This window comes from Oryctolagus cuniculus, chromosome 18, assembly GCF_964237555.1.
Source record: "Oryctolagus cuniculus chromosome 18, mOryCun1.1, whole genome shotgun sequence".
Taxonomy (NCBI): Eukaryota; Metazoa; Chordata; class Mammalia; order Lagomorpha; family Leporidae; genus Oryctolagus; species Oryctolagus cuniculus.
The window spans coordinates 32,262,704-32,289,951 of record NC_091449.1 but is presented as its reverse complement, the minus strand read 5'-3'; the positions used below and the strand labels follow the sequence as shown (position 1 = coordinate 32,289,951).

The 27,248-nt window shown below is 47.2% G+C and overlaps 1 protein-coding gene across 2 annotated transcripts in view; it reads left to right on the top strand.

Annotated features, from left to right (window-relative positions):
* Positions 1 to 2,707: 2,707 nt before the first annotated feature.
* N4BP1 (NEDD4 binding protein 1) overlaps positions 2,708 to 27,248 on the top strand; it is a 46,987-nt gene continuing 22,446 nt past the window's right edge. The window contains exon 1 of one of the 2 annotated variants that reach the window (XM_008275060.4): positions 2,708 to 3,181. In XM_008275060.4, the coding sequence (XP_008273282.3) occupies positions 2,984 to 3,181 (198 nt within the window). In that variant the 5' untranslated portion in view covers positions 2,708 to 2,983. The remainder of the gene's footprint in view (positions 3,182 to 27,248) is intronic. The other variant, XR_011384217.1, reaches the window with a different exon arrangement.

Below are 27,248 nucleotides of genomic sequence, written 5' to 3'. Positions count from 1 at the left end.
CAATCAACAAGAATCTCCCTACTGCTGCTTTTTCACCTGCTCTCCCCTCCCCCAGCACTGCTCAGCCTGCAGCAAATGGGCTCTGAGCTCCAGGCCCCTGCAAGGCCAGAGTTGCTATGGTCTCCAGCCACCACCAAAATCATCTTTCAGGAACTCATCAGCCTCGTTCTTCAACACATACAATAACCACGAGAGGGTTCCCAGGCTGGGCCAGGAGGTCAGTCAAGGACCGAGTAGAGAGCGCAACACTGAATGACTCTCTGGGGGAGATGCCTGCACCAAAGACACTGAGGGCAAAGGTACCATGGCACAGAAATCCCTGCCATGAACCATCTCTTGCAGGAAACCAGCTTCACAAAAGAAGCCTACAAGAAGCACATCAAAGATTACATGCAACGTGTCGAAGGGAAACTCGAACACAGAACAGAAAGAGCAAAGCCTTTTGTCCCAGGGAGTGCAGTGCACGTTAAGCACACATGTGCCCATTTCCAAACCTACTAGGCCCTGACTGGAGACCATGGCAGGGTTGCTCTGCTGGCTGGCAGTGAGGATGCTGCAAACCCGTGGCTGATTTCCTTTAAGGATGGATGGTTCAGATGTGGGAAAACGTTAGCCACTTTGGCACTGCCTTTGGGTCGACAGCTTTTCCCCCTAACCCGCTGCTGTGTGTCAGCACTCATCATCAGGACTCACAGCAAACGGCACGGATGTCATCTCGAGCTCTTCACTCATCTGGAACATCACTAATGTGGAGTGGAGGCACTGCTTTTAATATTGGGGCTGGCGCTGTGGTGCAGCGGGTTGAAGCCCCAGCCTGCAGTGCAGGCATCCCATACGGATTGCTCCATTTCCGATCCAGCTCTCTGCGGATGTACCTGGGAAAGCAGCATAGGATGGCTCCAAGTGCTTGGGGCCCTGAACCCAAGTGAGAGACCCGGAAGAGGCTCCTGGCTCCAGGCTGGGCCTGCCTCAGTCCTGGCCTGTTGTGGCCATTTGGGGAGTGCATCAGTGGGTGGAAGATCTCTCTTCTCTTTCTTTCTCTCTGTCTCCTTTTCTGCTTCTATAACTCTGCCTTTTAAATAAATTATTTTTTTAAAAGAAAAATATCCTATGTCTAAAAATAAATGTATTTAAACTAGAAAGACTTCTACTATTGCTTCTTTGTGGATGCTTTGTTTGGATAAATGAGTTTTGAGGACTCACCTGTAAGAAAAAGATTCTGGCCGGCGCCGTGGCTCAATAGGCTAATCCTCCGCCTTGCGGTGCCGGCACACTGGGTTCTAGTCCCGGTCGGGGCGCTGGATTCTGCCTTGGTTGCCCCTCTTCCAGGCCAGCTCTCTGCTGTGGCCAGGGAAGTGCAGTGGAGGATGGCCCAAGTACTTGGGCCCTGCACCCCATGGGAGACCAGGAGAAGCACCTGGCTCCTGCCTTCGCATCAGCGCGGTGCGCCGGCCGCAGCGCGCCAGCGGCGGCGGCCATTGGAGAGTGAACCAACGGCAAAAGGAAGACCTTTCTCCTCTCTGTCTCTCTCTCTCACTGTCCACTCTGCCTGTCAAAAAAAAAAAAAAAATTCTTCCCGTTACAGCTAACCCGTTTAGTGAGCACTTACTATGTCAGGTATGACATCAATTTTCACAGTGGGAAGTAGGAACTGTAATATTGCTACCCACACTCTACAGGTTAGGAAGTAAGACGGAGAACTTAACAATCCCGCGTCCATCCCTAACTATCTACTATATCCACAACATCTAGCTCAGAGGAGGAAATTAACCCTTTATTTCCCGGAAGATCTGGGAACGGTCTTAGTGCCAACCAAATGCAACCTGTGACTTTACAGAGGGAAGGCACAACTGGAGAGGGGTTGGGGTTTATTTGCCCCAGTCCCAGGGTAGGAGCATGGGTGAGTCCTCAACCCCCCACTTTTTGTGCTCTCCATGACGCACACCCCTCCTTCTCTCTCAGAAGAACTCACTTTCAGGGGCTGCCTTGTAGCAGGTAAAGCTGCCACTGGCAGATACTGCATCCCATATGGGTGCCAGTTCGAGTCCCAGCTGTTCCACTTCTGATCCAGCTCCCCACTACTAGCCTGGAAAAGCAGCAAGGATGGCCCAAGAGTTTGGGTCCCTGACACCCACGTGGGAGCCCCAGAAGAAGCGCCTGGCTCCCGCCAGGCCCAGCCAGAGCTGTTGAGGCCATCTGGGGAGCGAATTAGTGGAGGGAAGTCCTCTCTCTCTGTCTCTGTCTCTCCCTCTATCCTCTGTAACTCTGCCTTTCAAATAAATAAAATAAAATATTTTTCAAAAAAACCCTGACTTTCCAGAATTTGCTTAATTATGTTTTGCATTTCAGTTTTCCATACCTGTTACCATTTTTTCTTTTTCCTGTTAGCATTTTTACCGACAGAAATAGAGGCGGGAAGGGGAGAGAGGGGAATAAGAGAAAGAGAAGTCTCATCGCACTAGCAACGTAAAGCCAGAAATCTGCATTCACCTGATTACCCCAAAGCGCTGTGCCCCTGTCAAAGGTGGCCGCCAGGGGCTCCGAAGCGATCACTTTGCCCTCAACAACCATGACGCTTGCGAGTGACGTCATCCTCCGTCGCCTTTCTCTCACTGCCCTTCCCCAGGGGGCGGCGAGCCTCAGTGACGTCTGAGGGCGGGGCGCGTGCACGGCGGCGGCGGCGGCGGCGGCGGCGGCGGGGCCGGGCCGGGCCGGGCCCGCGGCGGCGGCGGCGGCGGCAGCGGCAGCGGCAGCGGCAGCGGCAGCAGCGAAGGGGTGGAGGACTTCTCCGCCCGCAGTTGCCACGCTGCGGTGGCCGTGGCGGGATGGTGTAGCCGGGTCTGCGTGCGGGCCGGGGCGAGGCGGCCGGGAACGGCCGACGCCGCCTGAGGGGCTCGGGCGCAGCGGCAGCGCGCTGAGGGGGCGTCGCCGCCGCCGGTCTCCGGTGCTGCCGCCGCCGCCGCCGCCGGAGGCCGCGCCCGCCATGGCGTCCCGGGCGGTGCTCGACGAGTTCACGGCCCCCGCGGAGAAGGCGGCGCTGCTGGAGCGGAGCCGCGGCCGCATCGAGAGCCTGTTCGGCGTGAGCCTGGCCGTGCTGGGTGCGCTGGGGGCCGAGGAGCCGTTGCCCGCGCGCATCTGGCTGCAGCTGCGCGGCGCGCAGGAGGCGGTGCACAGCGCCAAGGTGAGTCTGCCCGCGGCCTCGGCGCGCAGGGGGTCCCCGGGCGCCCCCCGCCGCCGTCGCGCCGCGCGGCGCTGTTGCGTGGGACTGGGGCGGGAGCCGCGTTCTCGCGGTCTGGCGGCGCCGTTCCGCTGCCTCAGTTTCCCCCCTTGCAGGCGTTGCTGACGAAAGCATATCTGAGGGCCGAAGGGGGCGCTGCCTGGCCCGGCGTGGATGCGCCGTGCTGAGGGTGTCGCTTGCGGTTCCCTCGGCCCCCAGATGGTGCGCAGGGCCTGGGGCCCTTCGCCTCCTTCCAGGACTGCCCCCACGGGACTTCTAGACCTTTTTGGGATCCCAGCCCAGCTGGAGAATGGGGAAGAACCCATCAGAGTAGTCAATGGTAGATAGCGTTCCGGAGACAGAATGCGTAACAGCGGGTTAAAGTGACGTGGTTCCTCGTGAGGCTGTTGTGTCCGGCCCGGGAGTATTAATCCTGGGAGCGCATCGCATCGCAGGGTGTGCGAAGCGCCTCTTTTAAGAATGCCGTGAGGTCGGTTTTGTGGTCTTGCTCCTGTCTTTCTCTTTAAATTAACAGCTGGGGAAACTGAAACTCAGAAACGGTGACTCACCTGTCTAAACCTTTCACACTGCCAACTACCCGACATCTCCCTTCACAAGCCAAAAACAGCAACAGCCCGTGTCCCTGGTAGGACAGAGAACTTTATCCCTACCCTCTGACGGCTCCACAATTGAGTGGCTGAAATGACCTGACCGTAGGCAGATGAAGCGGAGAAAAACCATCTTAGTTGCATGCATGTGCAAGGGAGTCCCGCAAAAGGGAAGCCGGGAAGCAGGGCCAGATGGCCGAGGGGCTTGGGGCTCCAGGTGACGGTCTGTCCGTTTTCCGGTTCCTCCCCTGTGGGGTGTGGAAGATGTGTCCTGAGTCACACAGGGGACTTCGGGGAATGCTGCTCCTCCCATCCAGCGCGGAGGAACCCGCACACCACACGCGCGTGTGTGGGCTGATGCTTCCGGAAGTCCGTTGTCCTCCCTCCAGGTACCTCCAGGTTTCCGTGTCTGGTTGTGGAGGTCACCAGGGTTCAGAGTAGGGCATTGCTTTCCGGAGCCATTGGTCTTGATACCTGCCTCCCAGATGAGCCCTGTCGGGGAGGGGAGGATGTCCCGGCGCCCTGGCGAACTCTGCGTCTCTGTCGTCTTGGTGCTCTTAGAGTCAACAACTGAAGCTTGAATGCTTCCTTTAAAAAAAAAAAAAAGCTATATTTTATTTATCTGAAAGAGTTACAGAGAGAGGTATCTTCCATCTGCTGGTTCACTTCCCAAATGGCCACAACAGCTAAGGCTGGGTCAGGCTGAAGCCAGGAGCCAGGAGCAGCTTCCAGGTCTCCCATGTGGGTGCAGGGGCCCAAGCATTTGGGCCATCCTCTGCTGCTTTCCCAGGCTACAGCAGAGAGCTGGATGGGAAGTGAAGCAGTGGCCTGCTCGTATGGGAAGGCAGCCCTGCAGGTGGTGGCTGTGGCCTACCCTGCCATGCCACAGTTCAGGCCCCTGAGTGCTTGCTTGCTTTTAATGTGTTTACAGGAGGTTGGAACACTGGGGCAGATGAATATTCTCCGCAGCTCATCTGAAAACCTGGGTGCTGAATCCGATTTGCTTCCCTAATCAGCTGTCTGCTGTCAGACAGTTGTCTGGTCTTTCCCCAAGCCCCTCCTTTCGTTTCCCGGTTACCCATTTCTTCTGCTCTCCAGGTAGGAAAACACTGACATGACCCGATCTCATTAGTTCTTCTGCCGTCCCTTAAGCATTGGCTCCTTTCCTTTCCATTGTCTTTGCCTCCACTCTTTTGAGGGTCTCTCACTTGCTTCAGTATCTACTCCCTGCCTCCCTGGTTCTACTTGCATTGGAGTGACTCTGACAAAACCTCCTTCTGCCCGGGCCCCACTGGAGCCTGCCGCCACCTCTCCCCCACTCTGAAGAACTCTGACTTACAGAATGCTTACGAAGCCAGTCCTTCCTTGTCGGCCCGATTTTCTGGTTTAGAAGCTCTTCGCGTAGGCCTCGGTTGTCCAGTCTTACTGCCCCGGTGGTGTGTTCTGTGCTCACCACTGGCACAGATGGAGCTCCACAGAAAGGCCCTGCCCCTGCTGCCAGACACCCTCACCCGGGTCTCCTTGCTGTCTGCGCACAGTTGATGTAAATTAACTGGGAAAGCTGTGTTTCGCCTGATCCTAGCAGTGTGTCAGCTGCTTGGTTAGCTTTGCTGCATGTATTACTCTTGACTCAACCCTCTCAGTTGTACTTTTTCTTTTTTTCCTTGAGGGAAAGAATTGAATGCCACACTGAAGGGCTTTTTTTTTTTTTTATTCCTATTAATTCAATTTGGAGGCCAAGTAACCATTAGTTTGATTTATTTTTTTTTAAAGTAATTTATTTTTTTTTATTTTTTTTTTTATTTTTTTTTATCTTTTATTTAATGAATATAAATTTCCAAAGTACGTCTCATGGGTTACAATGGCTTTCCCCCCCATACCGTCCCTCCCACCTACCACCCTCCCCTTTCCCACTCCCTCTCCCCTTCCATTCACATCAAGATTCATTTTCGATTATCTTAGTATACAGAAGATCAGCTTAGTATACATTAAGTAAGGATTTCAACAGTTTGTTCCCACACAGAAACATAAAGTGAAAAATAATAGATGATTTTTTTTTAAATGATGATGAAATCAGATCAGACCTATTGTCATGTTTAATCCCAGTGAGAGTCAAGTTGGGAATTGATAATTTCTTTCTTTTTTTTTTTTTTTTTTTAACAGAAGATCAGTTTAGTGTACATTAAGTAAAGATTTCAATCGTTTGCACCCCCATAGAAACACAAAGTGAAATATACTGTTTGAGTACTCGTTATAGCATTAAGCCTCAGTGTACAGCACATTAAGGACAGAGATCCTACATGAGGAGTAAGTGCACAGTGACTCCTGTTGTTGACTTTACAAATTGACACTCCTGTTTATGGCATCAGTAATCTCCCTATGCACCAGTCATGAGTTTCCAAGGCTATGGAAGCCCCTTGAGTTCTCCGACTCTTATCTTGTTTAGACAAGGTCATAGTCAAAGTGGAGGTTCTCTCCTCCCTTCAGAGAAAGGCACCTCCCTCTTTGAAGACCTGTTCTTTCCACTGGGATCTCACTCACAGAGATCTTTTTGCCAGAGTGTCTTGGCTTTCCATGCCTGAAATACTCTCATGGGCTTTTCAGCCAGATCCGAGTGCCTTTAGGGCTGATTCTGAGGCCAGAGTGCTATTTAGGACATCCGCCATTCTATGAGTCTGCTGAGTATCTCACTTCCCATGTTGGATCACTCTCCCCTTTATTTATTCTATCGGTTAGTGTTAGCAGATACTAGACTTGTTTATGTGCTCCCTTTGACTCTTAGTCCTTTCATTATGATCAATTGTGAACTGAAATTGATCACTTGGAATAGTGAGATGGCATTGGCACATGCCACCTTGATGGGATTGAATTGGAATCCCCTAGTATGTTTCCAACTCTACCAATTGGGGCAAGTCAGCCCGAGCATGCCCCAAATTATACATCTCTTCCCTCTCTTATTCCCACTTTTATGTTTAACAGGGATCACATTTCAGTTAATTTTCAACACTTAAGAATAACTGTGTGATAATTACAGAATTAAACCAGTCATATTAAGTAGAACAGACAAAAAAAAAAATACTATGAGGGATAATGTATTAAGTTGTCCATTAGCAGTCAGGGCTATGCTGATCAAGTCACCATTTCTCATAGTGTCCATTTCACTTCAGGAGGTTTCCTTTTTGGTGTTCAGTCAGTTGTCACCGATCAGGGAGAACATATGGTATTTGTCCCTTTGGGACTGGCTTACTTCACTCAGCATGATGTGTTCCAGATTCCTCCATTTTGTTGCAAATGACTGGATTTCGTTGTTTCTTACTGCGGTATAGTATTCTAAAGAATACATATCCCATAATTTCTTTATCCAGTCTACCATTGATGGGCATTTAGGTTGGTTCCAGGTCTTGGCTATTGTGAATTGTGCTGCAATAAACATTAGGGTGCAGACTGCTTTTTTCTTTATCAATTTAAACTCCTTTGGGTAAATTCCAAGGAGTGGGATGGCTGGGTCAAACGGTAGGGTTATATTCAGGTTTCTGAGGAATCTCCAGACTGATTTCCATAGTGGCTTGACCAGTTTGCATTCCCACCAACAGTGGGTTAGTGTCCCTTTTTCCCCACATCCTCTCCAGCATCTGTTGTTGGTAGATTTCTGTATGTGAGCCATTCTAACCGGGGTGAGGTGAAACCTCATTGTGCTTTTGATTTGCATTTCCCTGATTGCTAGTGACCTTGAACATTTTTTCATGTGCCTGTTGGCCATTTGGATTTCCTCTTTTGAAAAATGTCTATTGAAGTCCTTGGCCCATCTCTTAAGTGGGTTGTTGGTTTTGTTTTTGTGGAGTTTCTTGATCTCTTTGTAGATTCTGGTTATTAACCCTTTATCTGTTGCATAGTTTGCAAATATTTTTTCCCATTCTGTCGGTTGTCTCTTCACTCTCCTGACTGTTTCTTTTGCAGTACAGAAACTTCTCAATTTGATGCAATCCCAATAGTTGATTTTGGCTTTGACTGTCTGTGCCTCCCGGGTCTTTTCCAGAAATTCTTTGCCTGTGCCAATATCTTGAAGGGTTTCTCCAATGTTCTCTAATAACTTAATGGTGTCAGGACGTAGATTTAGGTCTTTAATCCAAAAATAGGAAAGCAGACTTGATGCAACATCTACAAGGTTTTTAAAAATTATTCATTTATTTGAAAGGCAAAGTTACAGAGAAGGAGGGAGGGAGGGCAGAGAGAGAGAGCGCACCCACGAGTGAGCTCTTCAATCCTCTGGTTCCCTCCCCCAGATGGCCCCAACTGCCAGGGCTGGGTTAGGCCAAAGCCAGGAGCCTGGAATTCCATCTGAGTGTCACATGAGTGACAGGGGCCCAGGCATCTTGGGCCATCTGCTGCTGCTTTTCCAGGCACATTAGCAGGGAGCTGGATCTGAAGGGGAGCAGGCTGGACTTAACTGGCCCTCATACATGGTGTCACAGGCTGCGCCACGGCGCCAACCCCTGCGGCCACGGTATTTCCGTTAAGCTGCTGGGGAGAAGCAGGTTTTGGGAAGGGCAATTTACAGTAAACAAGAGCTCCTAAGCTATCTGCTGCAGTGTGTGATCAAAATAAGTGAGAGCAGCTCTCTGGGTTCCATCTAGTGGCTTGATTTGTTTTCTTAAAATGTTGATTCACTCCTCTTTTGCAAAGACAGAGTAGAAGAGAATTTGGAAGTTCAGTTGGGCCTCAGTTTACCAGAGTGTCAGATGGAGGCATCTGAGTAGAAGGTGGTAACGCTGAGAGAGGTTGGAGAAACGCACATGGAGTGGCCACTTTGGTGAAAGAGTAATTTGTTGGAGGATGCTGCCCCTGGTATCTGGCATTCCAGACAGTGTTGGAGGGTGTCAACCCCTGTGAGAGAAGAAGCCGGGACCCAAATGTCAGGCTAAGACCATGGAGCCTTAGTAGGGAGTCTGAGGAGTTGAGGTGGGAAGAATTTGCCTGAAATCCTAGAGGATAGTTTGGGAGGGGACTAGAAGATTCAGTAAAAAGAAAATTGTTGCAATTTAGAATTGGGGTTGGGGGAGTGAGGTGGCAAGGTTTTTACAAGGATGGGCAACTGAGTGGGTGTAGGGGAGTAGGAGTAGGTTTTATGGGGCAGTGGCAGGAAGGCTGGTTGATACATTGTTTGGTTTGTTGCTTGGAAGGGCCACCAAGCAGCTCATTGTCTCAGGTCCCAGAAAGTGTACTAGCTGTTGCCCCTCAAGGAGAGCCTGGTAGGGGAGAGTGACAGGGAAACAAGCAGTGGCGTGCAGTGGGGGAGTGCACCCAAGGTGTACAGTGACGCACCTCTGCTGAACAAGGTTACAAACAAGTCTTGGCTTCAAACCAAGGTTGCTGGGCCCTAGGCAGAACCAGGAGAGCCAAAACAGCAGGGAGGCCTAGAAGGAGGCAGAGTTGAAACCCAGGGGCAGTGTGTGTGCAAGGCAAGGATTTCTAGGAGAGCGTAGGAAAGAAGTAAACCAGCTACCCTGCGGAAGGGCCCCTCTGAACATCTGCTAGAAGATGTTGAAAGTTCATGCAAAACAAGAAGCATGCCGGAGATGGGACTCCGCTCAGACCCTAGGTCCAAGTCCTTCACACTTGGACCAGTGAGTCCCTGGCAGAGGGAGAAACAGGTGCAAGTTACAGGGAGATGAAGGAGTGCAGTTTTGTTACAAACTCCTGTCCTGCAGGGAGAATGTGCAGGAAATGGCCGGTTCACACTGCTCGGAGGCCTGCTGCAGGACCTGGATTTTAGCCCAGGGACAGGAGGTAGAGAGATTCACCATTCCAAAAAGTGCCTCAGTGTTTGCATCTCTCTCCTGTTAACAGTGTGGCTCCTTGCTGGTTTGCAGTGATTTTAGAGCAAGTGTCTGGCAGCCTTTACAGCAGTGTGCCAGGACTGCGGTAGTGTGGAGACCAGGAGTGAGGAGGGCCTGGTCCACGAGGGGCTGGAGTGTGTAATGGAACATCATGGAAGCAGAGGGGTTTGAGGATTGGATTCAGAGAGGAATCGGAGGTGCGAACTGGCTGCAACTTCTTTCACCAAGAGAGATTAGAGATGCAAAGCAGCTGGGGTCCTTTCAGTCAGGCACTGGAGGAAAGGAGTCCCTGGAGAGTGAGGGAAGGTAGAACTGTAAGGGGAGGTGACTGCACGGTAGAAGGGCCGCGGTGCCCTACAGAGGACAAATCCGCACGCATAGTATTAGCCAGCTACAGTTGTGGGTTCAGGGGTGGTGACCGTGGCATTGTCTAGAGGCCAGGAGGCTGCATATCTTTATGTGAAATCTGTTTGTGTTTTTCTAAGTGAGAGTATTTTCTAAAACTATACATGCTATAAATTGTATGAATAAAATATTTCACTAACAGTCTTTTTTAGAAAGTATTTGGGAGGTGGAGAGAGTGTTCCCATCTACTGGTTCACTCCAGATGCCTACAACAGCAGGGACTGGGCCAGCAGTCAGGAGCTGGGAACTCTGGCCTGCTCTCCCTTGTGAGCATGGCAGGGCCCCAGCTACTGGATTCATCTCCTGCTGCCTCCTAGGGTGTGCATTAGCAGGAAGCTGAAACTGGGAGTGGAGCTGGGTCTTGAACTCAGGCACTTGATAGAGGATGCAGGCATCCCAAATGGTGCCTTTAAAAAAAAGTTTATTTGACAGAGGGAGAGGGAGGCAGAGAGGTCTTCCGTCTGCTGATTTCATTCCCTAAATGGCTGCAATGGCCTGAGCTGAGCTGATGTGAAGCCAGGAGCCAGGAGCTTCTTCTGGGCCCAAGCAGGGGCCCATGTACTTGGGCCATCTTCCACTGCTTTCCCAGGCCTTTAGCAGGGAGCCAGACTGAAAGTAGAGCAGCCAGGACTCGAACAGGCACCTGTATGGGATGCTGGCACTGCAGGCAGAGGCTTAACGCACTACTCCACAGCGCCAGGCCCCCAGATGGTATCTAGCCACTTTGCCGAATCTCTCCCCTAAAGTACATCTCTAAATGACACAACATAAAACAACGAGCATGTTGGTGGAGCAGATTCAGCTTTAGGGCTGCCTTTTCAGGCCCTCTGCTTTAGGAGGAGACAGGGTTGGTTAGATTCAGAGGAGAGGGCCATTGATGACCCCAAGAGCCTGCAGTGGTGTACCAGTAAAGTGGATGCTGGTTCATCCCCAGGGGTCAGGAGAGCTTGGCGACAGAACGTGTTAGCTGCTGGGAGGGCATTGGAAAAGAGCAAACGTAAAGGACTGGGAGTGAAGTCAAGGCCACGGAAGATGAGACAGCATGAATGTCTGGTGTCTCTTGACCCAGAAACTCTCAAGTAACTGACACTTTCCTCCACTCAGAAGGTCAGGAAGGCCAACGCACCAGAACTGAATGGTCTGCAGGACTGTTGAGCAAGGCGCAGCAGGCCCCGGGAGTTGTTGCTGGTGGCCAGCCTTGTTCGAGAAAGCAGAAAGGCGTTGCGAACTCATGAGAATAAAAGGGACAGGACGTTAAACCCTGTTGGGAGTCCTGCATACAGGAGCACAAGTCCAGTGACTGTTGGAGAATTCTGCAAGTTATAATCAGAAATTGCAGAAATCAGAATTTTGAGAGACAGGAGTTGAAGTGCTGAGTGTGCTGCCTGCAGCTGCTTGCTTCGCAGCAGTGAGCAGCCTCCAAGGGGCACAGCAAAGCACCAGCCTGTAGGAGAGTGAGTGGGAGCAGGAGTCAAAACATACCGAAGACACTGCTAAAGCAGCCTCCTAGCCAGTCCAGTGTTTATTTGTGAGGAAAAGAGTCTTCAGAGGAGCTGGGGGTTGACCTTTCCTCAACTGAGTTTTAGGTGTGTATTTGTGGAGTAAAGGAGGAAAACGTTAAGGATGACGAAAAAATGCAGTTCTGAAAAATGCAGTTCTGGGAGAATTATTCCACTGATTTCAGAAGGTGAACACTGACCCTGTGCTGTCTCATGTTCTCTTGTCTTGGAGGACTTGGTACCTGGTTTCGTGAGTTGTTGTTGTTGTTGTTGTTGTTTTTGACAGGCAGAGTGGACAGTGAGAGAGAGAGAGAGACAGAGAGAAAGGTCTTCATTTGCTGTTGGTTCACCCTCCAATGGCCGCTGCGGCTGGCGCACCGCACTGATGCGAAGCCAGGAGCCAGGTGCTTCTCCTGGTCTCCCATGGGGTGCAGGGCCCAAACACTTGGGCCATCCTCCACTGCACTCCCTGGCCACAGCAGAGAGCTGGCCTGGAAGAGGGGCAACCAGGACAGAATCCGGCGCCCCGACCGGGACTAGAACCCGGTGTGCCGGCGCCGCTAGGCGGAGGATTAGCCTGTTGAGTCGCGGTGCTGGCCTTTCGTGAGTTCTTAAACAGGTTAATTGAGGAAATATTCATAGATGTGATATCAGGGAGTGCCATGGAGTTTCTGTTTTGATTTTACCAGAAGGGAGGGTGCTAGTCTTTTGCACTTCCTAGAGTGCTATTTTTTTTACTCACTGTGGTTGTAAAAATCAACTTCCTAGGAAACAGTGATTGATGCAGTCCCTTCACTATTCTGGGGTTATACCAGAATGTTGAAATGTGGGGTGCTCTGAGGTCAGTGATTGCACATGACTGTAGGAGTTTCCTCTTCCATGTTTCACTGCCAGCCAGTATTGTGGGGTTTTAGTGAAATCAAGGACCACGTTTTGTTTCTTTTATGAAATTGACGTGATTTTATAAGGTTAGCAGTCTTGGATTTAAAAAGCAAAATTACAGGGGGAGAATCCTTGCAGTAATTAAAGAACTTTATTTCCCTCTTAAAGATTTATTTTATTTATTTGAAAGGCAGAATTAGAGAGAGAGAGAGAGGTCTCCATCTGCTAATTCACTCCCCAAATGGCTATAATGACCAGGGCTGGGCCAGGCTGAATCCAGGAGCTTGGAGCCCAATCCAGGTCTTTCATAAGGGTGGGAGTGACCCAAGGACTTGAGCCATTATCTTCTGCCTCCCAGATTGTATATTAGCAGGAAAAACTGGCACATCAACGTGGGATTCAGATGTCCCAAATGGCAGCTTTATGGCTGCCCCAGACACCTGCCCAAGGCTAACGTGTTTAAAGTATTAGATGTTTATGTTTTAGGAATATAGACTTATTTAAATTCCAGTATTATTCTTCATTAGTTAGAACAGAGATTCAATAATAAACGTTATACTGTAATTTAGTAATACATCTGAAGGTAGGGATATATTTTACTTTTACACCATGAGAGGGAAAACAGTTTGCTCATTTGTAGTCAGAAACAGGGGGTTCAGCTTTGGTTCCACAGTCTTAGCCACAGGTCAGAGTAGTTTTAAAACACGTAAGTGCTCTGTGCTGTGGTCCTGAGACATGTTCTTACATAAACAGAAAAGACTGAAACCAGACTCTGTTGAGGTTGCTCATCTGACAGAACATAGATCCTCTGTTGTCCACCTGAAGATTAGCGCATGGTCAGAGCCAAAAACATGCCAAGTAGAGATTAATTTCGGGCCATGCGTAGGGCAGATTCACATATACGAAGGGTGCCGTGAAGTTGGCCTGGCGATTTAGATCCATGGGTCCCTGTGTCAGTGTGGCTGAAAACTGCAAAACAGAAACACACCGTCAGAAGGAAAAAAAAATGGGGGGCCGCTCAAGTGAAACTCTGCTGCTTGTAACTCACTTTGGGAGCCCATGTGAGACACTCTTGGTTTTATCAGCTGATGACGGGCACCTTCTTGGGCCACTCAGGTTAACAGTGCTAGCAAGTGAGCCTGCTTGGGCATCTCCTGCTTGGCTCCTGTAAACCTCCCAAAGTGTAAATTTAAAAATAAATAAGCATGACTCAAACAGGTAAGTCATAAAAGAGGGAAACAGCTGGAAGGTGAAAGTGGTTCGGAGAGTATTTGAGGAACTGTTTTTCAACACTGAAGAAGGAAGGTTGGGGGTTCTGTGGCACAGAATGTTAAGCCCCAGCCTGCAGTGCAGGCATATCATAAGGGTGCTGGTTTGTGTCCCTGCTGCTCAACTTCCAATCCAACTCCCTACTAATGCACCTGGGGAAAGCAGTGGAAGATGGCCCAAGTGCTTGGACCCCTGCACCCACATGGGAGACCCAGAAGAGGCTCCTGGCTTCGGATCGGCTCAGCCCAGTCCTGGCCATTTGGGGAGTGAACCAGCGGATGAAAATTCTGTCTCCTCTTTATCTCTCTGCCTTGAAATAAATAAAAATCTTAAAAAAAAAAAAAAAAAAAAAGAAAGAAAGAAAAGGAATGTTGGAATAAAACTATTTGGTTAAGTACAGACTGCCTACCGTCTGACAAAACAGGGAAATCATAGCCTCATGGTTATCTTTTCTGCCAAACTGAGGTATTTGGCATCTGTTGAACAAAAATCAACATTTCAATGTGTAGTTCACAGTCCAGACATTTCATCAGTCATGAATGTGTGTCAGACAAAAGTGCATTTGCTAAAGAATTAAGTAATTTGGGGATGAGCCAAAAACGCCATTATGATTGAAAGAGCATCCTTTTACCTTATTTGGAAGTGTTTGATAATTTTTTTTTCCTGATAGTTATACAAGCTGTTAAATATGTGGGTTTTTAAAAAGATTTTATTATTTATTTGAAAGGCAGTGTTACAGAGAGGCAAAGGCAGAGAGAGAGAGAGGTCTTCCACCTACTGGTTTAGTCCCCAGATGACCCCAATGGCGGGAGCTGTGGAGATCTGACTCCAGGAGTCAGGAGCTTCTTCCCAGTCTCCCATGTGGGTGCAGGGGCTCAAGGACTTGAGCCATCTTCTACTGCTTTCCCAGGCCATAGCAGAGAGCTGGATCGGAAGTGGAGCAGCCAGGGCACAAACTGGTGCCCTAATGGGATGCTCGCACTGCAGGTGGTGGCTTTACCTGCTATGCCACAGTGCCAGCCCCGTGTTTTCTTTTTTAAGATTTTTTTTTTTAATTTGAAAGAATTACTACAGATAGATCTTCTGTCTGCTGGTTCCCTCCACAGGTGTCCACAACAGCCAGCACTGGGCCAGGCAAAAGCCGGTCTCCCAAGTGGGTGGCAGGGGTCCAAATGCTTGGGCCATTTTCCACTGCTTTTCCCAGGCCATTAACAAAGAGCTGGATCTGTAGTAGGGCAGCCGGAACACAAATGGGATGGCACAGACAGAGGTTTTTCCTGCTTTGTCACAACACCAGCCCTGATTCTTTTTTTCTCTTAGAACATAAAACATGGTTTATGCAAGAGTCTCCCAATGCCCTCCCCCCGCAAAAAAAAAAAAAAACTTGAAAATTCCAATGTGTGGCCAGGGTTGAAAACAACTGGTTTGAACCATTTGAGTCACTCTTCTTTGCTTCTCCGTCCTCAGTGATTGTGGTCGGTGTGAACATCTCTCAGTTTGGGTCGTGGCACAGTGATGCCCTTGCAGCTGGCAAAGTATTTCAGATCCATCTCCCTGAGAGTTGCTGTGATTTTTAGCCCCTGTGTCTCCCTTACACTCAGTCCTGTACCTGTGTTGTCAGTTGTCATTTGCTCCCATATGCTCTACTGGTAGCACCCTGTGCTGCTGCCTCTCGGAATATGTAATCTGCAGAGAGCCTGCCGAGATCCCTAAGCGTGCTCCCTCAGTAAGAGATGCTAGATGGTGAACAGCAGTGCAGAGAAACCTGACTCCAGATCAGACTTGCAGGCTCCTGAGTAGCCACTTTGATCCTGTCTGGTTTTAGCCATGTTTTGAGCAGCAGGGATTGCCAGGAGCTTCTCTCTGGACTTGTGAAATGTCAGCTGAGAAGGGCTGAGTTTTTTAGAGGTAGAATGGTAGAAATGCCTTTTAGCATATGAAGAGAAGTTGCTCATATGTCCGCACTAAAAAAAAAAAAAAAAAAAACACAGTAAACAGAAAAACAGCATTGCAGGATAGGCTAGTTTTTAACTAGACTGAAAATGTTTACGGGCAGGGATTTAAGATCCCAGGCTGAGACACCTGAATCCTACATCAGAATTCCTGGGTGCAAGTCTGGCTGTGAATCTGATTCCAGCTTCCTGTATTGCAGACCCTGAGTGGGATGGCTCAAGTATTTGGGTTTCTGCCACCCACTTGAAAGACCTCTGTTGAGTACCTGGCTCCTTGCTTTGGTCTGGTCCAGTCCTGGCCATGGTGGGCATTTGGGAATGAGCCAGTGTGAATAGAAGCCCACTCTGTCTTGTCTGTATGTCTCTGTCCATGTTTCTCAGATAAATATTCAGATCCCAGGTATGCTCAAATGCAAACAATGGTATTTGGTCTGCAGAGTCTTTTTTCTTTTAAAAAGATTTTATTTATTGGAGAGGTAGAATTACAGATGGAGAGGCAGAGAGAAAGGGCTTCCAACTGCTGGTTCATTCCCCAAATGGCTGCAATGGCCAGAGCTGGGCCGATCGAAAGCTAGGAGACACGAGCTTCTTTTGGGTCTCCCACAGGGATACAGGGACCCAAGGACTTGGGCCATCTTCTGCTTTCCCAGGTCATAGCAGAGAGCTGGATTGGAAGAGGAGCAGCTGGGACTTGACTGGCGCCCATATGGGATGCTGGCGCCGCAGGCAGAAGCTTAGCCTACTACGCCACAATGTCAACTCCTGCGGAGTCTTTCTTACTGACAACAAATTGATAGCCAAATATCTGAAATATAAGAATGCCGTATAGCAACTTTATTGTTTACTGCTGAACTTGAGTGTAATAAATTGCCACTAGGTAATCCACGAGAGTAATGAAAAAGTTGAGCCCAAGTCTCAAGAGATCATTTCTTTCAGGGCACAAAAAAAAAGAGGAGCTGTGCATGTGAAGCGTGACGAGCGTTTTGTACAGCGTTTCTCAGAACTGCTCAGTTACTCCTGCCGCGGTGGTTTTGGTGATTTGCGGGAGAGCGTCAGAAACATCTGCTTGTATTTTATCCCCAGTGGGTCCAGAGCAGCAGACAGGGCCCTCTCTAATCATCTCAAAGAACCTCACTTTCACTGGATTGTTTTTCTTCAAAAGCTAGTCATCTGAATAGTATCTGGATGTACTAAGGACAAATTGTATTGCTATGAAAAGTAAATGGATTTGTTTGTAAATAATAGCTTTGGACTGTATGAATTTTCTGTGCATTCAAATGTATAAAATTGATTTAAGGATAAAAATATTGGGATTTATATGATTATCATTTAAAAATTGAAATCAGCATTAGTCACAAGTCTTCACAGTTACTTATTTGTCTCAATATCTAGTTTCTTTTTCTTTTTAATTTTACTTACTTGAAAGGCAGAGAGACACAGAGATCTCTAGTCAGTGGTTCACAGCCAGAACTGGGAGGCCAAAGCCAGAAGCCAGGAGCTAGGTGTCAGGGGCCCAACTACTTGAGCCTGCTGCCTCTCATGATGTACATTAGCAGGAAACGGGCTGGAATTAGATGGAACATGGGAGTCCTAAGCAGCAGTGTCACTCTAGCTGCACCAGACGGCCACCCCACAACATGCAGTTTCATTTTATATTTTAATTTCCATTTGGTTGCATGGTATGGAAAACATCCAAGTAGTTTTTTTTTTTTAAGATGTATTTATTTATTTGAAAGGCAGAGTTACAGAGAGGCAGAGAGAGAGAGAGATCGATCTTCCGTCCATTGGTTCACTTCCGCATGGCTGCAACAGCCAGAGCTGAGCTAATCTGAAGCCAGGTGCCAGGAACTTCTTCCTGGTCCCCTATGTGGGTGCAAGGGCCCAGGGACTTGGGCCATCTTCTACTGCTTTCCCAGGCCATAGCAGAGAGCTGGATCAGAAGTGGAGCAACGAGACTCAAAACGGCACCCATATGGGATGCTGGGACTGCAGAGTGGGACTTTTAACCCACTGCACCACAGTGCCCGCCCCCCAAGTAGTTGTTAATGTTATACTTGTAATTGTTCTCAGCTCTTCTTGCATAATGTTCTTTAATTAGACTAATCTAGGAAAGTAACAGAGAAATAATAGAAAATGTTTATTTCAAGGATGAATCACTTGTATTTTATAAGCACTAACATTCCTTACCTCGGTGTCAGACAAAAATCAAGGAAAACTTAAAACTAGGGCCAAAAATATTAGTGATACACCATCATAGCATCTACTTTTTGTTCTTAAAAACTTATTTATTTGAAAAGCAGAGCAACAGAAAGAGGGGGAGAAATAGTGGGAGGAAAGGGAGTGCATCTGCTGGTTCATTCCCCAGATGGCCGCAATGGCCAGATCTGAGCCAGGCCCAAGTCAGGAACTGGGAACTCCATCCAGGTCTCCCACATGGGTTGCGGGGCCCCAACCACTTGGGCCATCATCTGCTGCCTTCCTAGACACACTAGCAGGAGGCTAGATTGGAAGAGGAGTAGCGAACCAGTACTGCAATATGGGATGCCAGTGTTGAAGGTGGCAGCTTCCCTACTGCACCATAACACTGGCCTCTACTTTTTTTTTTATTAAAATTTCTGTATTAAAATTAGAAGGTGTGGAGTATACCAAAATAATCTGTGCATATGATTAAAACAGAAAGTCAACTAGAAAGAGAATGTAGCTAAGAACAGAAGTTCATTGCAACTAAACCTCCCTAATTCTTAGAGGCCACTGCTCACTAGTTTTAGCTGTTGGTTCCTCGGGTTACTTCATTTAAAGAGTATTCTGCTATATCTTATCAATTTGAGGCATTATTCATTTCCCTTTAAAAGAAATGAGGCAAAAACTACTCCCCTTTTCCCAGTAGAGTTTTTTGTAGTTGAAGAATGGAGTTTATGTAATTCTGACTCATGTAAATGTTAATGCAGAGACATGTCCTGTGTTACATCGTTTTCTTTATGGCGTGGCTTTTAATTTTCCTGGAATTTAAGAGAATGTTTACTTTCATCTACTTGAAAGGCAGAGCCACAGAGAAGGAGAAACAGAGAAGATCTAGGATCTTCCATCTGGCAGTTCACTCTGCAAATGCCCACAGTAGCCGGGCCTGAGCCGAGCCAAAGCCAGGACCCAGGAACTTGTCTGGGTCTCCCAAATGGGAAACAGGCTGAAGCACTTGAGCCGTCACCTGCTGCTTTCCACGTGTGTTAGCAGGGAGCTCGATTGGAAGCAGAGCGGTCAGGACTTGAACTGCACTCCCAAGGGACGCTTAACCTGCTGCACCACAATGCCTGTGTCTTCCTAGGATTTTTATCTCTTGTTTTCATCCACTTGTGAAATTTACTTTCCACGTGCTTCTCATATTTTAGAAGTATTTCTTTATATCATCTATGCATTTAGCCACCTTTTTGGGAGAGTGCCTCTAGAGCTCCCTTTTTCCTGTCAGCCAGTTCCTCAGCTCTTCAGACTTGGGTTCACCACTCTTGGGTTATAGTTCTGATACTTTATCTTCCATACTTTTGGTGTAATTCATTGTCGAAGTCTCCCAAGACTTTAACATGTCTAGAAATGTCTTTATGTATTTGTTATATAATGAGGTGGGTGTAGAATTATGGATTAGAAAGTAGTTTCCTGTAGAACATTGAGTGCATTACTGCCCTCCCCTCCCACCCCCAATCATCCAGAATTGATAGAATTTGTGACATTCTGGTGGGTATTTTGTTGTGTTCGGTTCCCATCCTGTCCCCAGGATTTTTGTGGTGGTCTTTTTTTTGTTTTTGTTTTTGTTTTCTTCTTTTAAATTGAATACTTCAGAACACACAAAAAATAATAGCAGGAGTACTCCCATCTGCTGGTTCACTGCCCACATGTCCACAACAGCTAGGGCTGAAGCAAGCTGAAGCTGGGAGCCAGGATCTTTATCCAGGTCTTTCATGTTGCTGGCAGGGTCCAACTACTTGGGTTACCACCTGCTGCCTCCCAGGGTGTTCATTAGCAGGAAGCTGTAGTCAGAGCAGAGAGCCGGGACTCCAGCCCACACGTTCTTGCATGGCACCTGAAGAAGCCAAATGCATGACTGGGGGCCATTTTCAAAGTCAGCACAGTTAGGTGTTCTATAGACCCTTCAGGATGAGTGGTCTGTCCTTTAAGTCCAACAAAGTTAGGATGGGACCTTGCCACTGATAACTGTCCTTCCACCTTTTAAAAAACCAACTAATTACTTTTAATTTATTTGAAAGGAAGAATCAAACAGATCTTCCATCTGCTGTTTCACTCTCCAGCCCCGCACTAACCAGGACTGGACCAAGTCAAACCTGGGAGCTGGGAACCAGTCCAGCTCTCCTGTACTTGGACTATCACCTGCTGTCTTCCAGGCTGTGCATTAGTGTTAAGTGTGAATCCAAAGTGGAGCTTCGACTTGAATCCAGGTACTCTGACCTGGGATGCAAGCTTTAACTGCTGTACCAAATGCCCATCCCAGCCATTCTGCCTTTGGGAATGCCAGTTATTTGGATTTTTTTTTTTTTTTTAAAGAACGCAGTTCCTTGTTTTTGTTTGTTTGTTTGAAGATTTATTTGAAATACGGAGTTACAGAGAGGTAGAGAGAGAGAGAGAGGTCTTCCATCCAATGGTTCACTCCCCAGATGGCCACAATGGCTGGAGCTGCGCCAATCCGGAGCCAGGAGCCGGGAGCTTCTTCCAGGTCTCCCACGTGGGTGCAGGGGCCCAAGAACTTGGACCATCTTCTACTGCCTTTCCAGGCCATAGCAGAGAGCTGGATCAGAAGAGGAGCAGGCCGGCGCCGTGGCTCACTAGGCTAATCCTCCGCCTTGCGGTGCCGGCACACTGGGTTCTAGTCCCGGTCGGGGTGCCGGATTCTGTCCCAGTTGCCCCTCTTCCAGGCCAGCTCTCTGCTGTGGCCCGGGAGTGCAGTGGAGGATGGCCCAAGTGCTTGGGCCCTGCACCCCATGGGAGACCAGGAGAAGCACCTGGCTCCTGTCATCAGATCAGCGCGGTGCGCCGGCCACAGCGCACCGGCCGTGGCAGCCATTGGAGGGTGAACCAACGGAGGAAAGGAAGACCTTTCTCTCTGTCTCTCTGTCTCACTGTCCACTCTGCCTGTCAAAAAAAAAAAAAAAAAAAAGAGGAGCAGCCGTTACTAGAACTGGTGCCCATATGGGATGCTGGCACTTCAGGCCAGGGCATTAACCCACTGTGCCACAGCGCCATCCCCAGTTATTTGAATTTGAGATAATCCTCAATGGATCCTTAAGACTTCTCTCATTCCCCACCCCACCCGCCCCCCGCACTGCCCCCTATTTGTGGGACTTTTGAAAAGATTTGTCTTTAAGTTCTGTTGACTCTAGTCCTGGAACTTCATGCGGTCTTCCATGTAGGTGCAGGGGCCCAAGTACTTGAGCCCTATTCTGCTGCTTTCCAGGAGCATCAGCAAGGAGCTGATTGGAAGTGAAGCAGCCAGGACTCAAACTGGCAACTATTATGGGATGTCAGTGTAGCAGGCAGCAGTTTAACCTTATGTGCCATTAATGCCGGCTCCCTGATTTCTTGATTTTCTTTTCCCTTCTCTTTCTTTCTTTTAGAATCCTGATTCCAGTTTTGTGAATTCTGTACCATCTTATATCTGAAAGCACTAGTCATGATTTTGCCAAAGTTTTCTTTCTTTTTAAGATTTTTTAATTTAGTTGAAAGGTGGAGTTACAGAGAGGAAGAGGCAAAGGGAGAGAGAAGTCTTCATCTGCTGGTTTACTCCCCTAAATGGCTGCAGTGGCCATGGCTGGACCAGGCTGAAGCCAGGAGCTTCATCCAGGTCTCCCACAAGGGTACAAGGCCCAAGTACTTGGGCCATCTACCACTACTTTCCCAGGCACATTAGCAGGGAGCTGAATCAGAAGTGGAGCAGCTGGGGCTTGAACCAGCACCCATATGGGATACTGGCGCTGCAGACAGTGGCTTAACCCACTATGCCAGAAGCCCTCCACAGTTTTCTTCTGTTCCCTGCATTACTAGTTTCTTTGTGTTCTGCTTTATTGATTCCTGTCTTTCTTTTTGAGCCTGTCTGCCAACATGAGTGTTTTTTGTGTTTCACATTAAATCTGAAAAGTGAATTGGATGCTCTGGGTCTGGGCAGAATTTTGCTAGGTGGGCTCTAGTCAATTAGAGAATTAGCTGTGTTTTGAGAGAATATTTGTTTTGAAGGTCTTTTATCTGGAGAAGACTTTTCCTCTCCTTGGCTAATTGTTGCTGGCAGTCCACTGACAAGATGGGATGCACTTTTCCTTGTCAGAATGGCTCCACAGTTTTCTAGTTGTCTTAATAATATTTAACTCGTGAATTTGGTTGTGTGCTTAACTTAGAGCCTAGGTTAACAGGCAACTAGGATGTTTCATTTCTAGGTGGGATAGTCAGTACAATCCACCCTGTCTGTCCTACTGAATCCAGCTATAAAACCAGGCAAAATACAAAGAGCAGCTATTTGAAAACTCTGGAAATTAAACAGTAGCAGGCAGATTGGGAAAGAAGATGAGATTTCAGAGGACCACCAAATGGACAGCTTGGCCTGAAAGTGGAAATGAACACCAGGACATGGAAAGAGCAGCAGGACAAGGCCTTCTGGTTTTGGCTCAAGGGACAGAACATGGAACACCTAACACTTAGGATGTAAAAGTCCCTACAGTTTACTTTCCTCCATTCACACACACCTCAAGCCCCCAGATAGTCCCTGTGGTGGTGATGGGAGCTGGAGCTGGGGGGCCAGCCTCCACTGATTTATTTATTTATTTATTTACCCATTTCTGTGTTCTGGCTGGACCCAGGCACAATTGCAAAAATACAGACAGGGTGAGGTAGTCCAAGCCCTAGTTTTCTGCTGGAGAACTGAAAGAAGAGCACCAGAAACAGGAACCCAGAAATATGAAAGATTGCAGAGGGAGGAGCTGAGGACTGGGAAGCCAGCAAGTAGCCAGGAGAATCTCAGCCCTTAGGTGAAAAGACAAGGACAGGGGTTCTGAGATGACACTGATGTTAGAATTACTGCATAGAGACTAAAATGTCTATTATAAAAACATTCCAGTAGGCAATCCGAAATACTCTTAAAAGCAATAAGAAAAGTTTAAGCTTAAGCAAAGGTAAAAGAACCACCAGTTTAGCAGGATTAGAGCTGAAAAATGCAATAACCTAAATAAAAACTCACTGAATGGGCTCAATTTAAAAAAAAGATTTATGTATTTATTTATTTATTTGAAAGGCAGAGTTACAGAGAGGCGGGGGGTTGGGCGGGAGGTGTCTTCCATCCACTGGCTCACTCCCCAGATGGCCACAGTGGCCAGAGCTGTGCTGATCCGAAGCTGGGAACCAGGAGCTTCTTCCCAGTCTCCAATGTGGGTGGGGGCCAAAAGTTTTAGGCCATCTGCCACTGCTTTCCCAGGCCATAACAGAGAGCTGGATCAGAAGTGGAGCAGCCGAGACTCAAACTGGTGCCCATATGGGATGCCAGCACCGTAGCCGGTGGCTTTACTTTCTATACCACAGTACTGGCCCTTGGGCTCAATTTTTTTTTTTTTTTAAAGATTTATTTATTTATTTGAAAGAGTTACACAGAGAGAGGAAAGGCAGAGAGAAAGAGAGGTCTTCCATCCAATGGTTCACTCCCCAGATGGCCACAACGGCCAGAGCTTTGCTGATCTTAATTCAGGAGCCAGGAGCTTCTTCTGGGTCTCCCATGTGGGTGCAGGGGCCCAAGGACTTGGGCCATCTTCTACTGCTTTCCCAGGCCATAGCAGAGAGCTGGATTGGAAGTAGAGCAGCTGGGACTAGAACCGGCACCTTGGGCTCAATTTTTAAAATGCAGATGACAGGAAAGAGCTCATGAACTTGAAGACAGGAAGATAAAAATGGATAAATCAATTGAGGGGTAGGGTTGAGAAAAGGAGAAATTGTGATGCTGAAAAAAATATTTGAAGAAATAATTGCTGAAGACTTCCCAGATTTGGCAAAAGTTAGAAACAATGATTTGAGAAGCTCAGTGAACACAAACAGAATAAACTCAAAGAATTCCATACCCAGACACATTATGAGCACACTGTTAAAAATTGGAGACAAATGAAAGATCATGAGAGCATCCAGAGAAAATGTGTTGCGTAGAGGGAAGGAGGGTCAGCACTTCGAAAGTGTTGTTAAGGGGTTTGTTAATTTATCTTTTTCGAAGGACCAGCCTGTGTCTCCTTGATTTAACGTAGTGTTTCAGCTTCACTGACTTCTGCTCTTCATTACATCTCCTTGCTCCTGCTTTAGGTCTGTGCTCTTCTTTCTTTTCACTTCCTTGAAGTGGGAGCTTAATGTACTTTTCTTTGTTGATGTAAGCATTTAAATATTACAGATTTCCCCTTCACCACTGTTTCAGCAGTATCCTCAAATTTTGATACGCTGCATTTTCTCGTTGTTCAATGCATTTTGAAAATTTCCCATGAACTTTGAATTATTTATAAAGTGTTTGTTTAGGTCCCAAGTATTTGGACACTTTGTCTTATCTGTTACTGATTTCTGGTTTGCTTCTGCTAGGGTCAGTACGCTCTGTGGGATTTCAGTTATTTAAAATTTGTAAAGATTTGCTTTGAGGCTGGGATAAGGTCCTTTACCTGGATAGTTCCAAGTGCTTGAAAAGCATATGTATTCTGTGGCTGTTGGACAAATATTCTACAGATGTCTATTAGAGCCTGGTTGGTTGATGGTGGTGTTGAGTTCCACATTCTTGCTGATCTTCCATTTTATGATTCCAAAAATTGGTAAGAGAAGGGTGTTGAAGTCTCCAGTTATGACTGGATTTGTCACTTTCCTCTGTCAGTTTTTACTTCAGATATTTTGGGGCTCCACTGTGAGGAACATATATGTTTAGCATTGTTACACAATGTCTTCTTGGTGAATTGCTTGTCTTATACCTATGTAACCTATCTCTGGTTATTTTCTTTCAAAACTTGCTACAAACAAGTACATTGACAACTTACATGAAACGGATCAGTTCCTCATAGGTTTAGAGAACCATGACACATCCAATATGAAACAGATCATTTGAATAGCCTTTGAGATATTAAATTAAATTAGCAACCTCTAAACTCCATAAAAATAGATCTCCAGACCCAGGTTGTTTTGCCTATAGAATTTTGAAGAAGAATGAACACCAATTCTAGAGTCACTTCCAGGAAATACAAGATGAGGGAACATTTCCTAACTCGTCTGTAGCCAGTATTACCCTGATGGCAAACACCAGGCAGAGACAGTACCAAAAAGGTGAATTACAGGTCCCCATTTAATACAGATGCCAATGATCTAAAAATCCTTAACAAAATCTTTGCAAATACAGAAAATATAGCCATATAGAAAAACAATTATACCTATGACCAAGGAGGACTTAATCCAGGGAAGCAAGACTCATTCAGTATTCAGAAATCATCAGTGTGTAACTCAACAAAGTGACAGACAGGGGTGGGGGGAGGGTGGAGAATGGCATGATTGTATCAATTGATGAAGTAAAGCACTGGACAGATCTCAACACTCTTTGGTGTTCATGCTCCCCAGAAACTAGGAACACAGGGTAACTCCATCAGCATGGTTGAAGGCATCTGCACGAGGACTCTGTCTAACTTAATTGCAAGAGACTGCATGCTTCTCGAAGTTGTGCACAAGGCAAGCATGTTAGCTCTCACCACTTCAACATGGTGCTGGAATTTCTGGCCACTGCAGTAGGAAAGAAATGAAAGTAAAAAGTATATGCATCAAAAGAGAAAATAATTATGGAGGATATAAAATGTGCATAGAAATTTTACAGGAAGCTGCATTACACACATACTTCCTTACACTAGAAACAAGTGAGTTTATGAAGGTCTTGGGATACGTGATGAACATACAGAAATTAACTGTATTACTATATGCTTGCAACAAATGCATGGAGACCAAAATTCAAAAACAGTACCATTTATAGTCACTCGAAAAATGGAGTACTTGAGTAAGAATATGTTTGCTGTCAGGAAATACCCTGTTAAAGAGGATGAGGAGACAGATAGGGAGAAAATGTCTACAAACCACACATCTGAGAAAGACTCATATCTGGAATATAAAAAGAACTCTCAATAGGAAAAAACAGTCCAGTCAAAAAATTAGAACATGTTCAGAAGCAAAACACAGACATTTCATTGAAGAGGATATATAGATAGAAAACAGCACATGGAAAGGTGTTCACCATCACTAGCCACTAGGGAAAGAAATGCCAGCTAAGACTGTGCTGAGATAGTACACCTGTTAGAACAGCTGAAACTAAATTCAGTGACTATATCAGAAGTTGGCGAGCTTGTGGAGAAACTGGATCATGCTCTCATCCATTGCTGGGAGAGTATAAAATGGAATACCCATTCTGGAAAATAGTCTGGCGGTTCCTTGAGAAACTAAACATGCGCTTAACTATATGACCTAGCAGTTGTACTCTTGGGCATTAATCACTGAAGAATGAGAATTTGGTCCAAATAACAACCACTAATCACTCATGACAACATTATTTGTAATAGCACCAAACAGGAACGACCTGAAAGCCCTTCAGTAGGAAGATGGTTTGTTGGTTTTTTTTTGTTTTTGTTTTTGCTTTTGTTTTTGACAGGCAGAGTGGACAGTGAGAGAGACAGGTCTTCCTTTGCCGTTGGTTCACCCTCCAATGGCTGCCGCGGCTGGCACGCTGCGGCCAGCGCACCGAGCTGATCCGAAGGCAGGAGCCAGGTGCTTCTCCTGGTCTCCCATGGGGTGCAGGGCCCAAGCACTTGGGCCATCCTCCACTGCACTCCTGGGCCACAGCAGAGAGCTGGCCTGGAAGAGGAGCAACCGGGACAGAATCCAGCACCCCGACTGGGACTAGAACCCCGTGTGCCGGCGCCGCTAGGCAGAGGATTAGCCTATTGAGCCGCGGCGCTGGCCGGAAGATGGTTTTAAAAAGAAATTAGCTTTTCCATGCCACGGAAGACTACCATGTAGTAACACAGAATAGACTACTGATATTGGCGACAGTGTGAATGGCTTGTATGCATTGTGTTGGATGGGAAAAGCCAACTGGCCTCAGAAGCCAAAATTTTATACTTCCATTTGTGTAACATTCTTGATGTCACAAGATTATAGAGACAAAAACAGACTAGTGGTTGCCATGGGTTAGGCATAGAAGTTAGAAGGTGGGTGGCTGTTACTATATAGGGTTAACATGAAAGAAATCTTGTGGTATTAGAATAGTTCTGAATCTTGATGAGGGTGGCAGTTTCGCAAAGCTACACATGATAAAATAGCATAGAATGCTCTACATATACTGTAGCGGCATCTTTGCCTGGCTTTCATGTTTTACTGTAATTATGTAAGGTGCAACGATAAGATGAAACTGAATGAAGAGTACACAGGATCTTTGTGTTACTTTGCAAGTTCTTATGTACTTAGGTCAAAATCCTTTTTTTTTTTTTTTTAATATATTTATTTGAAAGAGCTACAGAGAAAGAGGGAGGGACAGAGAAAGCTCTTCC